The sequence below is a fragment of the Hippichthys cyanospilos genome, chromosome 20, assembly GCF_059441005.1.
Source record: "Hippichthys cyanospilos isolate Australia breed blue-spotted pipefish chromosome 20, RoL_Hcya_1.0, whole genome shotgun sequence".
Lineage (NCBI taxonomy): Eukaryota > Metazoa > Chordata > Actinopteri > Syngnathiformes > Syngnathidae > Hippichthys > Hippichthys cyanospilos.
In genome coordinates this window covers 13,794,941-13,815,067 of record NC_142388.1, presented here as the reverse complement: position 1 = coordinate 13,815,067, position 20,127 = coordinate 13,794,941, and the positions used below count along the sequence as shown (strand labels likewise).

The 20,127-nt window shown below is 40.3% G+C and overlaps 1 protein-coding gene across 1 annotated transcript in view; it reads left to right on the top strand.

Moving 5' to 3' along the window:
• Positions 1-20,127, top strand: part of rev3l (REV3 like, DNA directed polymerase zeta catalytic subunit) — a 64,074-nt gene that overhangs the window by 34,571 nt on the left and 9,376 nt on the right. Inside the window, exons 13-24 of the mRNA XM_088402807.1 lie at positions 776-4,439; positions 5,263-6,134; positions 6,532-6,617; positions 6,743-6,868; positions 9,960-10,152; positions 10,259-10,370; positions 10,462-10,577; positions 14,604-14,722; positions 14,878-14,996; positions 15,546-15,687; positions 17,323-17,567; positions 18,249-18,357. Of these exons, the coding sequence (XP_088258933.1) occupies positions 776-4,439; positions 5,263-6,134; positions 6,532-6,617; positions 6,743-6,868; positions 9,960-10,152; positions 10,259-10,370; positions 10,462-10,577; positions 14,604-14,722; positions 14,878-14,996; positions 15,546-15,687; positions 17,323-17,567; positions 18,249-18,357 (5,903 nt within the window). The remainder of the gene's footprint in view (positions 1-775; positions 4,440-5,262; positions 6,135-6,531; positions 6,618-6,742; positions 6,869-9,959; positions 10,153-10,258; positions 10,371-10,461; positions 10,578-14,603; positions 14,723-14,877; positions 14,997-15,545; positions 15,688-17,322; positions 17,568-18,248; positions 18,358-20,127) is intronic.

Sequence of the window (20,127 nt, the reverse complement as noted above, 5' to 3'; positions counted from 1 at the left end):
TGCTTCGAGTCGTTGTCCTGCTGAACAAGGAACCTCTTGGCCCAGTTTGAGGTCAAGAGCGCTCTCGTGCGGTTTTTCATCCAGGATATCTCTGTATACTGCTCCATTCATTTTCCTCCTGTCCTAACCAGTCGAAAAACATCCCCATAGCATGAAGCTATGAAGTGATGAGTGGTGCCGGGTTTCCTCCAAAGATGACGCCTGGCATTCACACCAAAGAGTTCAATTTTTTTCTCTTCAGATCTGAGATTTTTGCTTCTCATGGTATGATAGTCATTCGGGTGCCTTTTGGCAAATTTGAGACGTGCTGCCATGTACTTTTTACTAAGAAGTTGCTCTTGTTTTGCCACACTATCAAAAAAGTCCTGATTGGTGGATTGCTGCAGAGATGGTTGTCCTGGCTCTCCTCTCTCTACAGAGGAACGCTGGAGCTCTGACAAATTATCATCGGGATTGTTGTCACCTCCCCAACCTCACCCAAACACTAAGTTTGGATGGCTGAATAGGTCTGGGAACAGTCCTGATTGTGCCAAACGTTTTTTATCTACAAATAATGGAGGCCACTGTGCTCATGGGGACCTGGGACCAGCTGTCGAATTCTTTCTGTAGCCTTCTCCAGAGTTGTGCCTCAAGACAACCCTGTTTCGTGTTTCTACAGACAATTCTTTTGACTTTATTCTTTGTGTACCAATCGGATATTTGGGAATTAAAGATCATTTGTTTTCAATTTACTTCTGCTGATACTTTTTCTTTTTTTCATCCTTTGTATTCCTAGATTCATCCTTGACGGACAGTGGCTCCAGAACCCAGTCTTCCCTTATTGTCACAGAGAAAATTATGATGAAAAGAACTCATTTTTGTGGAGAGACTATCCATCTTGAACCCCCTTCATCAGCTAAGATTTTCTTGGATTGTAAACATCCAGAGCATAGTCCAGTTCATGTGTTGGATGAGGTGCAACCACTTGACAAACACTTTCAGTCAAAAAGCAGTCAGGACAACAGTAGTGAATGTTCAACCGGCTTAAAACTGAATAAAAATATTCCTTACATTCCACCAGTCAAACACCCTGTTCCCTGCAAACCAATCAGCCAGCAGGAGGTCTCTGCCATCTGTGTAGACAAAGAGGATCTTCACCCCCTGTACAGCTTTGACAAGAAAGCTTCTTTAGCTTTGGATAGGGCCAATCTGGAAAGTCTCCAATTTAACAACAGTAAGGTCACAAAAAGAAGAAAGAGTATGAAAAACGTCGAAACAAACTGTTTTTCCATCCTTCAGAAGCATAGGGCCTTCTCGCTCTGTTACTCAGAGCTGAGAAACTGCTCTACCAAGACAGACCATGATCGAAGCCAGTTAGATAGACATAGCCCCCTCCTGAGGAATATTCCCTCAGCTGGTCCAACTCTTGAAAGTGAGGTGTTTCTTAATCCTCAGGAAGGGGAGATGAGTAAAGATGGCGAAGAAGGGGATGTTGGTGAACTCAAAATCAGGTATGAGGACTATCAGGCAAATAAAACAGAAAAGACTATTGTAGCACAACAGGAAGCACACTACAAGTTCTTTCCAAGTGTAATTCTCTCCAATTGCCTAAACAGGAAGAAAGTTTTGAATAAAAAGCTGCCAGATTCATGCAGCAAAATGGAACAAGCTCAGAATCGCAGGTCGAGGCTAAAATTAAATAAGAAAAGATTGTCAGAAACAAGGAACAAATTAAACATGAATGAAAGCTGTACTTCTGACAGCCAAGCTAGCATTGGTTGTGCGTCTGTCACTCCTGAGCATCCAGGCATCAGTGACACTGAAATGCTATTTTGTGAGGAAAATTCTGTTAAATCCGAGTCCAATTTTAAGCCAATTGTAAGGGAAGACTCACTCACAAAATATGAAATAGAAATTGGAGAGAGCTCAAAAAGTAAACCGCCTGAAATAGTTCCAGTACGCACTGCCATTGCTCCCAGTTTCTCGGTGGAAGCTAAAGATACATCAGTAGACATCCTCCTGCAAGATTTAGCCACGAAAGTAACTTGTACAAAAGCCTCATCTCTGCCTGGCAGTAAATATACTCTGAGGACCAAACGGAAAATGCTTTATGACAGTGATGGCGAATTCTCAGGTACCACACAGTCTAAAAACATTGCACCTGTTAAAAAATGTCTCAAAGGCGGCAAAGTTCGCAGTGGGCAGAAGCTAAAATCCCAGAAACGACATAAGAAGGAACCCCCGGTTATTATAAAGTACATTATTATCAACAGGTTTAAAGGAGAGAAAAACATGTTGGTGAAAATGTGCAAAGTCAATGCGGAGGAGCAAAGAGTAACACTGACAAAAGACAAGTTGAACCAGTACAGTAAACTCGCCCCCCTAAAGGATTTCTGGCCAAAACTACCTGCATCTACTGCAGTTGAGTTTCCTGTCACAGAGTCAAAGGCAAAAAAGCAATATAAACGAAAGTCAACTCAAGCCAACTCCTCAAACAAAAAAACAGCTGATTGCCTAGGTGACAATGGGAAAAAAACTAGGGGCTGTGAAAGGCTCCAAAGTTTATCCTCTTCACACTCTCCTCGATCATGTTACTGTGACTCTGCAGATGAGGTTATGTTTGACTTAGGCCCTCTCTCTGACAGAGTTCAGAGCCCAAAAGACTCAACACCCCCTTGCTGTTTGTCTCCAACAGACTCTTTTATGAATATGAAGACTCCAAAGCAAGTAATTAACACAGGCAATGATCCATGTCTTAGTTTTGCACAGCAAATCCCACATTCTTCAACCAAAGGACCTCAAAGCAGGCGTAAAACTAACAGAACACAGAAAACAACAGATGCTCATAAGAAATACATGAAGAGTTCTGCGATTCAGCTTCCAGAGGAAGGTTTTAAAAAACAGAAATGCCAAAAAAGAAGCAAAGGTTCTCTGAGACAGAGGAGAAAAGCAATGGGTACAGTCGAACAAATAAACACCCCTGAAAACATGCCTGGACCTAAAAAGAAGGCTGTTGACCCCAAAAATCTAAACTCAAAAAAGGACCTGCCATGTGTAGTTTTCCCAGATGACTGTTCCCATCCTGAAAAAATAGCAAGTAAAGGTCGCAATCAAGACCCTACAGTATGTAAATCAACAGTCCAGTGTGTTGAGCCAAAGTTAGAAAACAGTGAGCTTTCTATCATGGAGGCCAACCAAAATATATCACCTGTTCAGATGAAACAGCAAGGTTGTCAGACCACTGTTATAAAGATGGAGCCTTGCATGGAGGACTTAAAAAATTCAATGCCTTCTGTGTCTCAGACATCTTCCCAGGAAACCACAAAAGACATTCTTTCAAAAGCCTCCCAACAGTCAGGTCTTAACCAAGGACCACTTCCCAATCTTTTGCAGACCCCATGCAGTTTGTCTGTCCTAAAGAAACTTTACCAAAAGACTCAGCGTGATCAAACACAAGTGGGTGATGCTCTAAACCATTCAACGGCTGTAGCTCAGTGTGGAACTTTGCTTGACCCTGCAACTAAACAAGCCAAATCCAGAAAAACCTCAACTACTCCAAGAAAACCCAGGGCTCCCAAACCTACCAATCCCAAGGATACAAAACGCCAAATTAGAAAACGCAAGTCAAACAACACCCTGCCTATCGTGTCAGATGGCAGCTTGTGCTTTCTGCCTGACACAGACATGGACAATTGCAATTTAATAGAAGAATGCTTATCCCCAGAGCTCCCCCATAACTATTCCTTTGATATAAATGCCATTGATCAGACAGAGTTCTCCAGCCCATACAGTGGCACTCAGTTTGTCTTGACCGATCAAATTTTGCCAGTTAAATTCTTGAGTGACGCCAGTCAGGATACTGTCTCTGCTCATACTTTGGCCTTTGAGAAGAAACTGGATCAACTGTCAGGTTTTGGAGAGGAACTGAAACCGGATGCATACTGGCACAAGGTGAAACCCGCAAGCCCTGACCTCTTTGACAGACCTGAGCAAGGGGTAGCTACATCAAGCCAGCTAACATTCATCGACACTGACAAATTCCACAACAGAGATTGTGACTTATCTTCAGGCAGTGCCCATACCCTCAGTCCCTTTCAAGACTTTCACTGTGAAGGAAATGAGCTCCTATTTTCAGCCTGTAAGCCTGTCCTACCGTTACCTTTAAGCTCTGCTTCCTATGTTAGCCACGAGGGCTCTCCAACAGGCGAACTCCTGGACGCCATTGACGGGTTGATGTCTAACACACCGAGTAGCTCTCCCTGCTCAATTAGCTCACTCTCTCAAGTGAGGGCAAGCCACTTGCTGCGTGGACAAGGGGGAGGAGCCCACATTTTGAAGCCCCTCATGTGCCCGCCAAGCAGAGAGGAGATCCTCAGCACTCTACTGGACCTGGAGATATCAGAGGCCACCTTCCAAGAGCCCTTCTGTAGTGACCCATCTGATGCTCCAGGAAAACCAATGTGAGAATATATCTACCAACTGCACTTGCCAAAAACAATAACCTAATTTTATGTCTTGATCATAAATACTGTAACACCAACAACAACAAAAAAAAAAAAAAACTATGCTAATACATCTTTATTTAAATAGTGCTTTCACAACAGCTACAGGGGTTGCAAAGCACTTTTATAGAATTGAGTTTTGTCTGTGAATTTGTTACGTAAATGCCTTACTTGTCAAATATAGACCTAATATCTATCACAGTAACCTTTAATCAGTTTTAACCTGCTAGATTCAGCCGAAGGAATTCCTAAATATCCTTACATAACAATATGGATAATTATCTTTGAATTTCTGAATCTCGCATTAGTTGCATTAGCAGTTACACAGATGTACAGTAACGTTGCTCTCCTATATATACAGTTTTAGTTTACAAATTGTGCAGCTGAATCATTAATGTATCTAGTCTGGTTTATTTTTCAATGAATCAAGACCCTCCCTTTATGCATTTACTGTCCACATCACATCATTAATTTACATAGTTTTTTTTTTTTTTTGCAAGAATTACTAAAATTTGGCTACTAAGCTAACTTTTTTTTTGTCAACTCAAAATCAACCAAAGATGGTTTTTTTATTTATTTTATTTTTTTTAAGTATATATCTATTAGCTATCTATTAGCTAAATATACATTTCTTAAATATTTATACGCTATAAACACCACAACTTTGAAATATGAAAGTTGGTAAAATTAGAGATACTATACTAAATTACAGCGGTGGTGGTGACCTTGCTGATTTAATGTTTTCAACTTAATGTGCTTTTTTTTTCTCATTTTTTTTTAGGGAGGTTGGTGGTCGTAAGCTTGCGGTGGGAACCAGACTAGTCAAGGAGTTAAAGGAATTCAGTGGAGAACTGTCTTTAGAGGGCCTACATTTCTGGAAGACTGCCTTTTCAGCCATGACACATTATACCACCTCCCCTACACCCTCGGTGCCACCGGCCCAGGGAGCACAAACAGCTAAAGATCAGGCTATGCCTGACCTATTCTCAACCAGCGATAAGCAGATAGTCCTTCTGCCCTGCAAAATGCCACCAAGCCGGGGACGTGTGCAATTGTGGTTGGAAGCCAGGAAGCAGTATGAGACTTTACAAGAGGGGATAAGACATGCAGAGTTGCTCAAGAAGGAGAGGGCGGATGTGCACAACGAATGCATGCAGAATACCGCAGAGTCATCTGCTCCCAGCTGTTCCACTTCAAACATCAACTTATGTGGGAAACCTGGCCTCAGAACTCCAAGAAGGAAGTGTATTCTGTCCCTAAGATTGTCTCCCACAAAAAAATCAAATGATCATTGTGACTCTACAGAGGTGAGTCCAATATCAGATCAAAGTTCTATCCATCTTGAAGAGGATGATGAAAGAACAGAGTGTGATAAAGCCAGTTCTCCAGAGTCCTCAGAATTGCCTTCATGGCAGCAGCCCAGCAACGTTAGAGCCATTGATAGGCTCACGCAAAAAAGACAGTGTGAAAACTCTCCTGAAGCTCTGTTACCTGAACTCTCTTTGGATATATTGAGTCAAGACCGTAGCCCTAGTGTATGTATCAAAGAAGAGCTTATCAGTCATGATCCTCTTCAGAGTACACCTTTTTTAAGGAGGCATCTGAGAAGCAGTGATCATCTGGAACCTGTGTGCAGCACTCCCATATCTAAAGGTAAGAAGCCATTTTCTCTGACGCACTTATCTGCCTCTTACTACATAAATATAATTTTGTACTAATATTTTGCACTACATGATATTTGCACTATATTATTAGCAATATTGTGTCTGCTGTTGTTTAATCGCTGTTTATTGATATTCTCATTGCTTTTTATTCATTGCTTAAGCATGAAATGTATTCTGCTACTCGGGGAATTGAACGGAATAAGAATTTCATTGTGGGGTATAATAATACTATATATATATATAATATATATATATATATATATATATATATATATATATATATATATATGACTATAGAACTCTTGAATCTTGAATTTAGGGGATAATTCTCCCTGTTGTTTAGGCTATTTATTTTCATTGTTTCTTCTTTGGCAATCCCAATTCAGATGACCCCATTGCATCAAGAATCCAGAATAGGAGAGGGAGCCAAGCAGAGCCCCTGAGAAGAGTGTTACTTAACACACAGATAAAGGTTAGATCCTACATCAGCTTTTAAATCGTATAATTAAGAAAACAATTACCGTAGTTTGTGTATACAGTGGACCCCAGTCTTCTGCAGTATAGTTTTTACTAAATGTTTCTATTTGTCTCGCACAGAACCATTTTGCTGCTCTGAATGCTCCAAAGAGAGAGAGTTCTCAAATAGAAGGTCCGAGCATAGCCAACTCTTATGGCTTCAAAGTCAGCTTGCAAAACTTGCAGGATGCCAAAGCTCTGCATGAGGTGAGAAATGGCTTGATACCACCCACACATCAGATTTAGAAGAAAATTCCATTCACATGTACGTACTATGTGGTGTGATCAAAAGGATACATACTGTATATTAATTTTTATATTTTCAGTCAGATTGTCTGATTGTGTCCTACCTCTATCTACTCTGTAGATGTCACAATATTTAATAAAATAAGTTAAAAGTCTATAAATAAAACTCTGTCTTTATGAATTGTCATATATATTTCTTGTTCGTTGACTGTGGGCGTTTATTATATGATGCGCCAGTGGCTCTCCTCAGGCTAGAAATGTACACATTAGTGGACAATATCATATTAAATCTTAAAGATGCGAATGTTACCACTTAGGTGTCTTGACCAATGACAAGCACTGTACTTGTGGTGATTGCATCACGCGTTGAAAACTGCAGGATTAAAAAATACAAAACATGCAATATAGTGTACAGTGGGCCCCCGTGTTACGAACTTAAGCCGTTCAGCGGCTACGCTCGTAACTTGAACTGCTCGTATGGCGGGCAATCCAAACCTATGTTAATTAGTGAATGCGTGCAACGCGTGCAAAAACCTTAGGTAAAAACATCACGACTTTATACACATATTAAAAAATGAGTAACATAATCTACTGTACAGTTAAATTAAATAACATATACAAAGGAAAAATGACATTTACCTTTGGGGCGACGTGACTTGAGCTGGGTGGAGGCGGAGGGGAGCAGAGACCAACCCGCAGAATTTATTTATTTATTTTCTTAAACGGGAACTTTTCTCAAACTAGAACATATCACCGGCGATTTCCTTCTCTTTAATCCATAATAGAAGAAGCCTCTCACTTTTGTTGTCGATCGAGGTCTGTCCCACGGCAATGAAAGTCTTGCCCTTAGAAGATTGCCGAGCGGTTACGGCCATACTCACTAGCAAGGTTAACCATGCGTGCGCCTCCTTCGTATTTTTTTTTTATTATCTCCTGCTTCGTTTCTATTGTCATCATCCTCTTACTTCTTCCTTTACCGCCACTAGCAATTTTAGAAGCCATGTCTAACAGATAAAGTTTGCAAAGTCTTAACAACATTCCTTCCTTCCGTTTTTGACTGATTTTCTCTCCTTCCTTCCGTCCTGACCAGCTGTGCCATCAAGCTAGATGAAGGCGTTCGACCAATAGCATATCGGCATTTCCGTGACTGACACCGTGACTGAGACAGTGGCTGTGACATTGTAAGAGCAATAGCATATCAGCGTTATCGTGTAATGCGTGAGCACATGATTTGGTTGATGTAGCAAAGCGAGTTCAATTGTACGTACACAATGACTGGCAACGTGTGGTGAAATCATAGTTAAAACCGTCACGAATTTACACACATATTAAAAATTAGTACCATAATCTACTATACAGATAAATTAATTAACGTGGATAAACAAAGGATAAATGACATTTTCCTCTGGGGCGATGTGACTTGAGCTGAGTGGAGACGGAGGTGAGCAGAGACCAACCCGCAGAATTTATTTATTTTCTTAAACAAGAACTTTTCTCAAACTAAAACATATCACCGGCGATTTCCTTCTCTTTAATCCATAATAGAAGAAGCCTCTCGATTTAATTGTCGAGCGAGGTCCGTCCCCCGGCAAGGAAAGTCTTGCCCTTAGAAGATTGCCGAGCGGATACGTCCATACTCACGAGCAAGGTTAACTATGCGTGCGCCTCCTTCGTATTTTTTTTTTTTTATCTCCTGCTTGGTTTCTATTGTCATCATCCTCTTACTTCTTCCTTTACCGCCACTTGCAATTTTAGAAGCCATGTCTAACAGATAAAGTTAGTCCTTCTGCCCTGCAAACTCTGCAAAGTCTTCACAACATTCCTTCCTTCCGTTTTTCACTCATTTTCTCTCCTTCCTTCCGTCCCGACCAGCTGTGCCATCAAGCTAGATAAAGGCGTTCGGCCAATAGCATATCGGCATTTCTGAGACAGTGACTGAGACAGTGACTTTGACATTGTAAGAGCAATAGCGTTCAACGTTGCTGTGATGAGCGACAACTTCTGAATTAGTTGACATAGCAAAGCGAAAATAAGTGTGAATACAATGGCCGGCATGTCGGTTTGTTCGTAAGACGGGAGGTTTGTGTGTAAGTGGGGGACAAAAAACTCCGCGGTCCACGCTCGTAAGTCGAAATGTTCGTAAAAGAGGGTGTTCGGGGGCCGACTGTACTCTGACAAAAGGTTTTTGAGCAAGAAAAACTATTATTATATACTCCCAGTCACACCCCTCCAGGTCTCACTGTCATTGCTTACGTGAGCATTGAAGTCCCACAGCAGAATGAGGGAGTCCCCTGGGGGTGCGCTCTCCAGCACACCCTCCAACAACTCCAAAAAGGGTGGGTACTCTGAACTGCTGTTTGGTGCATAAGCAAAAACCACACTCAGAACCCATCTTCCCACCTGAAGGCAGAGAGAGGCTACCCTCTCGTCCACTGGGGTAAACCCCAATGTACAGGCGCTGAGTCAGGGGCAATCAGTATGCCCACACCTGCTCTGCACCTCTCACTGCGGGCAACTCCAGAGTGGAAGAGAGTACAACCCCTCTCGAGAGGACTGGTACCAGAGCCCAAGCTGTGTGTGGAGGCGAGTCCGACTATATCTAGTTGGAATTTCTCGGCCTCACATGCTCAGGCTCCTTCCCTGCCAGAGAAGGGACATGTCCTAAGAGCTATCTTCTGCAGCTGGGGAATCGGAGCACCAAGGGCACCTGCCTTTGACCACTGCCCAGCTCACAGTGCACCTGACCCCTATGTCCCCACCCCCACAGGTGGTGAGCCCATGGGATGGAGGAACTATGTTACCGCTTTAGCCTAAGCCCGGCCGAGCCCCGTGGGTGCAGGCCTTTATCAGTCTCTGTGCGAATTAAGTTCACAAACTGATTTTCCACTGTTCACGATTGGTTATTATTAATATCTTAAATCGTGTCTAGTGCATTCCAACTCTGGAAAACTAATATGCAACCAAAATAGCATCAGTGTTGCCACACTTTAGATTATTTTGCTAGTGTTTATTTCATATGTATTAAAATGAATGAATTGTCTTTTCATGACAGGTTCAGCACCTCACGCTAATGGGTATGGAGCTTCATGCACGCACTCGACGTGACCTTGAAGCCGATCCTGAATTTGACCCTATATGTGCCTTATTCTACTGCTTGACTTCTGATGCTCCTTTGCCGAATGTAGACTGCAGCCAATTGACAGGTGCTATTGTAGTGAATAAAGACCATGACAGTTGTGGGCAAGGTGAATTCTTGTTTTGAAATAACTCAATTAATTACTTATAATTACACCGCTTAGAAGGTTTTTACTGACAGTCAGGCTGATATATCTGTTTTAACAAACTCAGCAGGTCTTAGACAAACAGCGCCCCTGCTGGTCAGGTCTGGTGTGTCCGGACTGCAGGTGAAGTATGCCACAGATGAGAAGATTCTTTTTCAAGAGCTGGTCGCCATCATGAGGAAGTTTGTGATAAATATTTGCTATTTTAATGTTCAAATACTCATTTACTGTTTACCTTTTTAGAGGTAATGTTTTATTTCTGTGTTTTGATAGGTTTGATCCAGATATCCTCTTTGGATATGAGGTGCAAATGCACTCATGGGGCTACCTTCTCCAACGAGCTGCAGTTGTTGGAGTGGATCTCTGTCAACAGATTTCACGTGTGCCAGGTAAGATTGACCTCTGTTATCGCTAATGTTAGAAAACACACTATAAAAGATATGATTCTGACTAAACGTATTTGTTCTGACAATACGAATCTTCTTGCTGGAGACATATTAAAAACAGATTCACATAACATCAATCCTTCTCATAACAATAGTGGAGCAGGTCTTTCTTCAGACACTTAGGAGACCTTCCACCCTCTGGCAAAAATTATGGAATTACCCGTCTCAGAGGATGTTCATGCAGTTAATTTTGTTGGAAAAAAGCAAATTACAGACATGATACACAACAAAAGTCATTTCAAAAGGCAAATTTCTGGCTTTAAGAAATCATAGTTATGGGAAAAAGTTGTTGAAGCTAGACGAGGGCAGAAGTAAGCATTTGTGAGCAGAAGTATGGTTTCAAGCCAAAAAAGAGCACTACAGATGCAGTATTTGCTTTGAGGATTGACGTATGTTAGAACAATGTAGGACATGTATGAGTAAGACAGTGGTGAGATGTGCAGTAGGTATCAGTTCTGAGCCCCTTCTTGTTTGCTATGGTGATGGACAGACTGACAGACAAAGTAAGACAAGAATCTCCATGGACTAGGATGTGTGCAGATGACATTGTGATCTGTAGTGAGAGTCCGCAACAGGTGGAGAAGAAGATAGAGCTTCTAGGTTGGCCCTGGAAAAGAGAGGAATGAAGGCTAGCTGGAGCAAGACGGAGTATATGTGTGTGAATGAGAAGGACCTAAGTGGAAGAGTGAAGATACAGGGAGAGGAGATAAAGAAGGTGGAGGATTTTAAGTATTTATGATCAACAGTATAGAACAATGGCGAGTGTGGAAAAGAGGTGAAGGTGCGTGTGGAAGCAGCTAGAAACAGGTACAAACAAGATACAAGGAAAATTAAAGGAAAGGTGTACAGGACTGGGGTGTGACCAGCAATGTTGTTTGGCCTGTCGACAGTGCTGTTGAGGAAAAGACAGGCAGACCTGGAGGTAGCAGAGATGAAGATGCTGAGGTTCTCTTTCCGAGTGACCTAGATGGATAGCGTCAGAAATGAATACATCAGAGGGACAGCACATATCGGAATTTAAAATCACAAATCCGACACAAGCGATGTTAATTGAAACAAAAGAGAATTATCAGAGGATGATAAAATTATTTATTGAGGAGAATTCATCTAGCCATAGAGCAAAAACTGTATTAAGTGTTCTTTTGTTATTGTTTTTTCCATGATTCCATATTTTTCTCAGAGTGAGTCCATATTTTTTTTCCGTCTGCTTGGTCAAAAAAATATGCGATTTGAAATTACTTTAGTTTTGTGTCATGCCTGTGATTTTTTTTTTTTTTTTTCCTACAACATTAAACAATTGCATGAAGATTCTCCGTGACTGGTGATTAAATAACTTTGGCCTGGGCTTTGTCATGGAAAATTAGTATTTAGCCTATACAGTGGGCCCCCGTGTTACGAACTTAATCCGTTCAGCGGCTACGCTCGTAACTTGAACTGCTTGTATGACGGGCAATCCAAACCTATGTTAATTAGTGAATGCGTGCAACACGTGCGAAAACCTTAGGTAAAAACATCACGACTTTATACACATATTAAAAATGAGTAACATAATCTACTGTACAGTTAAATTAAATAACATATACAAAGGAAAAATTACATTTACCTTTGGGGCGACGTGACGTGAGCTGGGTGGAGGCGGAGGGGAGCAGAGACCAACCCGCAGAATTTATTTATTTATTTTCTTAAACGGGAACTTTTCTCAAACTAGAACATATCACCGGCGATTTCCTTCTCTTTAATCCATAATAGAAGAAGCCTCTCACTTTTGTTGTCGATCGAGGTCCGTCCCCCGGCAAGGAAAGACTTGCCCTTAGAAGATTGCCGAGCAGTTACGGCCATACTCACTAGCAAGGTCAACCATGCGTGCGCCTCCTTCGTATTTTTTTTTTTATTATTATTATCTCCTGCTTCGTTTCTATTGTCATCATCCTCCTACTTCTTCCTTTACCGCCACTAGCAATTTTAGAAGCCATGTCTAACAGATAAAGTTTGCAAAGTCTTAACAACATTCCTTCCTTCCGTATTTGACTGATTTTCTCTCCTTCCTTCCGTCCCGACCAGCTGTGCCATCAAGCTAGATGAAGGCGTTCGACCAATAGCATATCGGCATCTCCGTGACTGACACCGTGACTGAACAGTGACTGTGACATTGTAAGAGCAATAGCATATCAGCATTACAGTGTCTCGCGTAAGCAGATGATTTCGTTGATGTAGCAAAGCGAGGTCAATTGTACGTACACATTGACTGGCAACGCGTGGTGAAATCATAGTTAAAACCCTCACGAATTTACACACATATTTAAAATTTGTACCATAATCTACAGTACAGTTAATTTAATGAACATGGATATACAAAGGATAAATAATAATTTCCTCTGGGGCGACATAACTTGAGCTGAGTGGAGACGGAGGTGAGCAGAGACCAACTTGCAGAATTTTTTTATTTATTTTCTTAAACAAGAACTTTTCTCAAACTAAAACATATCACCGGCAATTTCCTTCTCTTTAATCCATAATAGAAGAAGCCTCTTCATTTTGTTGTCGATTGAGGTCTGTCTCCCGGCAAGGAAAGTCTTGCCCTTAGAAGATTGCCGAGCGGTTCCGTCCATACTCACGAGCAAGGTTAACTATGCATGTGCCTCCTTCGTATTTTTTTATTATCTCCTGCTTGGTTTCTATTGTCATCATCCTCTTACTTCTTCCTTTACCGCCATTTGCAATTTTAGAAGCCATGTCTAACAGATACATTTTACAAAGTCTTCACAACATTCCTTCCTTCCGTTTTTGACTGATTTTCTCTCCTTCCTTCCATCCCGACCAGCTGTGCCATCAAGCTAGATAAAGGCGTTCGGCCAATAGCATATCGGCATTTCTGTGATTGACGTGACGCCGGCCAATAGCGTCTCCGTGACTGACTCCGTGACTGACACCGTGACTGAGACATTGTAAGAGCAATAGCGTTCAACGTTGCCGTGATGAGCGTCAGCTTCTGATTAAATTGACGGAGCAAAGCGAAAATAAATGTACGAATACAATGGCCGGCTTGCCTTAGTGTTCGTAAGACGGAAGGTTTGTTCGTAAGCGGAGGACAAAAAACTCCGCGGTTCACGCTCGTAAGTCGAAATGTTCGTACAAGAGGGTGTTCGTAAACCAGGGGCCGACTGTATTAGTTAAACATTATGTTATTCACTGACCACCTAACATTGTTTTAACAAAGACCTTTGCCATGCATGAGAAATATTTGTGCAGCTAAGGTAAGATGACCCTGATAGGTTAGCGAGTTCAAACACCCACTTTCCCTCTTTATGGTTTTTGCCTCGTTTTGGGTTGTAAATTTCTTCTACTCCAAATACTGTTAAGCATGTTCAACAAAGAGCTGTTTCTTTGTGTGTTCAGGACTGGCTTTCGTCTTGTAGGTGTTCACTCCCTTGTGAATAAGAATCTTCATTGTTACGTGTCCCTTCACACTCTCTTAGAGAACACCCGACTGTTCTCTTAAGACTCGTGTCTTTGAGGCTTCAAATAAAGGAAACCTAAATACAAGACAATTTGATTTCCAGATTTGTATCTTTTCCAATTAAATTCAAAAAATTCCACAACAGATTGTATTAGTTATCCTTTTGCACTGTGCATGTTTTGTTCTGTACATTCAAATTCTTCGTGTTATTCAGGATTAATTTCACTTTAATCCACACTTACTGTATTTACAACAGTTTTTTTTCTTTTTTTTCTTCTGAAGTAATCAACTATAATGGTTTCACTGTAATGGGCTTCAGCGCCATCTTTAGAAGACTGTGAATACACATTCACTGGAAAATTTGTGTGTGGGTGTGTGCGCGTGTGCCTGTGTATGTACTGACCCCCACAACTAAGGACACATTGGTATGCCACTCATTTAAAGTGTGTATAGTACAGACATGAGTTATAGCACATGTATGTGTCTGTTTATTGTACTGTGTGTGTTTTCAGGTGACTCAAGAGACAACCGATTTGCTGCAGAAAGGGATGAATATGGATCAGACACAATGACTGAGATCAACATCGTTGGACGCGTTATCCTCAACCTGTGGCGGGTGATGAAAACTGAGGTAAGTATCCTGACATGGACAACCTCCACCACTTTCTACACCATTTTCTTCGCTGAAGTTGTACTTTGGTCAAGTTTTCCATGCTGGTTATTTATCCCTTTTGAACCTGCGCTGACGTTTTGATATGGTTCATATTTCTTCCCTCACCCTCCCAGGTGACGCTGAACAACTACAGTTATGAGAATGTGGCCTTTCATGTGCTCCACCAGCGCTTCCCCCTGTACAGCCCCCGAACATTGTCTGACTGGTTTGATCACAACACTGACCTCTACAGGTGTATTATCACTCCTACTGTTCATTCTGAATACATGTATCAGTAGTTGTATCTTTTATACTTTTATAAACTTCTGCTCTATATAAATATTCCCAATGTTGTTATATAAGAGAAAACAATCTGGCTTTACAACATTTTAAAGTCAGAATTCTGACTGTTCTCAAATGTTGCTCTTATGCAAGATAAATTAGTTAAAGTCAGAAGTTTGTGAAGTCAGAGTTCTGAGAACAAAGTCAGAATTCTGACATCTAAGTGAAAATTCTGCCAACCTATTTTTTTCACTGCCCCTAAACCTCTTTGGTACACGTATGACTGTAAATGTTTGGTCAAATTAAAATGCTGTCTTGTATATGAGCAACAAGATCATGGGATCGGTTCAAACTTGCATGCAATAAAAACTAAGCCATCAAAATACCTTGTCACTACATTTATTTACGCAGATTTATTTTATTTATGTAGATTTGTTCCCTCCTTTTCACCTTTACTATGGTTTGCACAATTCCTTCGGAGGGAGTGGGCGCAATAACTATGAGCTGCTGTGTATGTTAGGTGGAAGATGGTGGACCATTATGTGAGCAGAGTGCATGGCTCCATGCAGCTTTTGCAGCAGCATGACATCATCGGCAGAACGAGTGAGCTGGCCAGACTTTTTGGGATCCAGTTCTACCACGTCCTCACCAGAGGGTCACAGGTATCAGTACAAACATTTCATTTAATTCTATGTGTGCGTTTTTCAATGTATTCACTGCCATACATTTTAGAGACTTTGGAGATTTCCCGTACCCACGTGATATTGTGTTCAATGATTATCTGTATATACATACCGAATCCACCAAATGAAAGCATGGACTCTCCTTTTTTACTTTATTTATTTTTTTCATAATTGGCAGTGGGGAACAAAAAGCTTGCAAAATTCAACCATATCTCACATTGGACTCTTAAACTGTGTTCTCTCCTAACATGGGTCATTATTGTCATCAACTGGTGATTGCGCATCAGTGAAGTTATTTTGATGTTACACATTTATGGTGGAGTAGATACTCACCCACCCATCCCATCCCCGTTGAAAAATAATTACCGTGATTCCCAAAATACAAGAAGGACTGTGTATAGGTCGCACCTTTCATTTTGGGGTCAAATTCTGGTATTTTCTGTTACTGTATATAAGACACACCAACAATTTGCCAACAATATAATAACTATAGCAAAACAGAATAATTCTCATCTAAACTCTTCATATTTTCTTGTGTTATGTATTTGCTGTGGGGTAGGCACGGGAAGATAGCAGAATCTGATGAGATGATAACGTTCAGCAAAAAATATCAAAAAATATTACAGCTCTAAAATGTAGAATTTTAAAATCTTCGGTCAATAGCGGTTTTTCTATATTATATAAACAGTTTTAGTTTTAAACAAAATATATAATACGGCATTTGTTTGAATAACAAAAAATTACCATGCATACTAATATTAAAAAAACTAAATCTGAATTTACAATATTTTGAAGAATTATTGATTTGAAATTAGTTACCATCGAGTGATGGATTTCAAATCAACCATTCAACTACTATGTGTATCTATTAATTGTACAATATGGATTCCGTCATTTAATGTCAAGGGTTCGCTTTCTTGACCCACACTTTAGCTCAATAGACTGCTCGCGCCTGGTTCACACTGGCATACTTGCAGCCACTGAGTGGGAATCAATCTTGGTGATTGCAATTAATTCATCCACTTCGCCTTGTTCCTGGAGGGTTGGTTGTTTGATCACAGGTACCTTCTAAATCTTCCATAATCGACTTACCTAACCACCGGGTGCTCCTGATTAATGAATGATAAAAACACACAAAATCTTTTGACTAATTTTCATTAAAAAAAAAAAAGAAAGAAAGAAAGATGTGCACAGAAGAAAGTTTGCTTTTAATTACATACAGTATATCAATAAAATTTGCATGGGTATTGCATGGGATGCTTTAGAAGTAATTTTGGTTGGTTTTGTTTACAATCTTAATGTACAAAACGTACATAGGCTTGCTGATTTTTTTTTTTTTAAAGATTAAAAATGAACTTGTTCCAACTTTCTTGGCATAACTATTATTTTACAGATGATACTGAGAAATTTTAATGCTGCTCCATTCTAAATTCTGGTTTTTACAAAGTTCTCAAAGTTTCCGTCAAGTCCGACTTGAGCATTTCATTGTGCGTCTAACACTTGAACTATGCATGAAATTGATGAGAAAAATACATTGAAGACTGATTTGATGATAAAAAGTGAAACAGATCAACACATTTACAATTTTGTGTTTTCTTCCTTTTCTCCATGCAGTACCGCGTCGAGTCCATGATGTTGCGTGTGGCCAAGCCACTCAACTACATCCCAGTAACACCCAGCATCCAGCAGCGAGCGCAACAGCGGGCGCCTCAGTGTCTCCCCTTGGTGATGGAGCCAGAGTCCCGCTTTTACAGCAACTCCGTGGTGGTCCTGGACTTCCAGTCGCTCTATCCCTCCATCGTCATTGCGTACAATTATTGCTACTCCACTTGCCTCGGCCATGTCGATGACTTGGGAACGTAAGAACTACACAAAATCACACCCACAGTATGAACACCATTATGTTGTCCTGCCCTCATGGGGTTTCAGAAAGGCAAGCAGTTGATGTTGCTGTCTTTTAGGCAACATTCAGACAGCAGTTGAAGTGACCCAATTTCCAAATGTTTTGCTCCCATGCAACCTGTATCTTATCTTTTAATGGCAGTTTGAATAACACAGATTTTTTTTTCACAAATGCAACCCAGGATCTGTTGTCATGCAACTTAAGTCTTAACAGCCAGGTTGCTTTCATTCAAGATGCATGCGACAAACGTCACAATTATGTGCTCAAAAAAGCACAAGTAGAGGCATTAAGATGAGATTAATTCTGTTAAAAATTCACTAAGCGCTCCAGTTTGTATTGTTTACTTACCTGTCTTATCTTATATTTTGAAATATATGTTTTTAATCTGGAAGGTCTCGCTGTATTTCCTGTTTGTTCACTATTCGTCTTTAGCTTTCATTAGTGTTTGAAACAAGCTATTCATTATCTTCCCAAACCATGGCGAGCCGCAATTTAAGGATTAAAGAGCTGCATTTGGCTTCGTAGCCGCAGGATCTGACCCCTGCCCTAGAATAAAGAAATGTGAATTTTATGAAATCTTTCCATTTTCTGTTCGGAAACTCATGGGGGTTTATTTTTTCACTCCTGCTCTTTTTAGGACAGATGAGTTCAAATTTGGCTGCACCTCTTTGCGGGTTTCCCCGGAACTCCTCTACCAGCTTCGAAATGATATCACGGTCTCACCCAATGGTGTCGCCTTTGTCAAGGTACAATTCTTAAAGTGGCAATTTAAGTGTGACTTACTTTCGGGATCTATGTTTTGATTTCGTTTTTTATATTTATTGCCCTGTTTGTTATCATTAAAGAGGAAATGTTTCAGTAACTCACTGTATCACCTATGAGGAGAGATATTTTTGCATTGGAAAAGATGTTTCAAAAGTAAGGAACATCAGGAGCAAGGCTTGGACCCCGAAGCAGACAAGGATGCCAAAGTGAAAAGTAGAAACCCTCTGCACACAAACATTCAACGTAACTACAACAAGCATCAGAGACAAGCCTTGGAAAACTTAACTCAGAAAACTGGACTCTAAAGACTAGAATCGTAAATTTGACTTGGAAAATTAACTCAAAAAGGAAATATGACAATTTGCGAGCTCGACGTTCTGACATATCCCTGACAACATAGAACCTAACTAGTCAGACACCAACCCCTATACTACGTAAAGCAAACTAAAGTACCATGGTAACAGGTACACCAAAGAAGAAACCAGTCACAACAGTAAATACAGGACCCAATTGGACAAAATAAAAACCTAATTATCATATTTCTCTGAGTACAAGTCAATTTTCTTCCCTCATTTTTAACACCCATTTTAGGGGAGTCAACGTATCACCGCATAACTCAAAACAGACCAATGTTTTCCACATATCTGAATTTGAATAAAAACAGCAAATACATACTGTACATACTAAAAACAAAAGCTGTGGTATTGATTATTAAATAAAACATTGGCCTAGGGCAGGGGTGTCAAGCTCATTCTTATCGAGGGCCACGTTGCAGATGACTGTGATAAAATACATTTTGGGTGTATTTGTCACACTTCCAACTAGTTTTGAAATCAGAGAGACAATTTCAAATTGACTTACAAATGTGATATTTTGACCGGAAACTTGAATTGGAATGGGCGTTTCGCAGGCCGCGTGAAATGATGTGATGGGCCGGATCTGGCCCCCGGCCCTTGACTTTGACACCTGTGGACTAGGGTATTTGAACATAGCATGTTTTAGTTTTCCCTCAATGAAATACCTGTTAGATTTTGCATTTCTTCAATTATGTGTTGTTTTGACTCTTTTACTTGTCACATATAAATCGTGACGAGCCTTGCATAAATGAAAAGGTTTTGTCACAAAAATGAAAAAACCAAAAAACATTTCTAGGGTATGAATAATTTTGAGGACAAGTGTATATAGTGCTAATGTCAATTGAGACCTATTTAGAAAAATCTGATTGCCAAAAAATTTGAATAAATTCCATATGAAATGACTGAAAATGACATTTTGACTGCTAATTAATTAAAATTTGCTTAAAAGTGAATAATGCGCTTGAATCAATGTAGGCTTCATTTTTTTCATTGGTTTGCACTCAGCAAGTAAGTTAGCTGTATTGCCTTATGTGTCAAGTTTTTGCCAGGTCTTGGGTGAATTTTTTTTCTTTTAATTATTATTTTCTTTTTATTTGAGTTTATTATTATTATTTGTAAGTCAAGCCTTGAGGCCTTGTTTGTATACTGCTTGTTTCAAAAAAGGGCCAATAAATAGATTATGTTCAACCAAACATGATGAATAATCGTGATATCAATATTGACCAAAATAATCGTGATTATTATTTTGGCCATAATCGTGCAGTCTTTGGTCTGTAGGTGACTACCTATGGAAGTGTAACAAGGATGTTTTAACAATTGACGAGGAGATTGGAGAACACGTCCAGGTGTTAAATGGGAGGAGCTATTTGGTGTGTCAGATAGTGTTTAGTGACT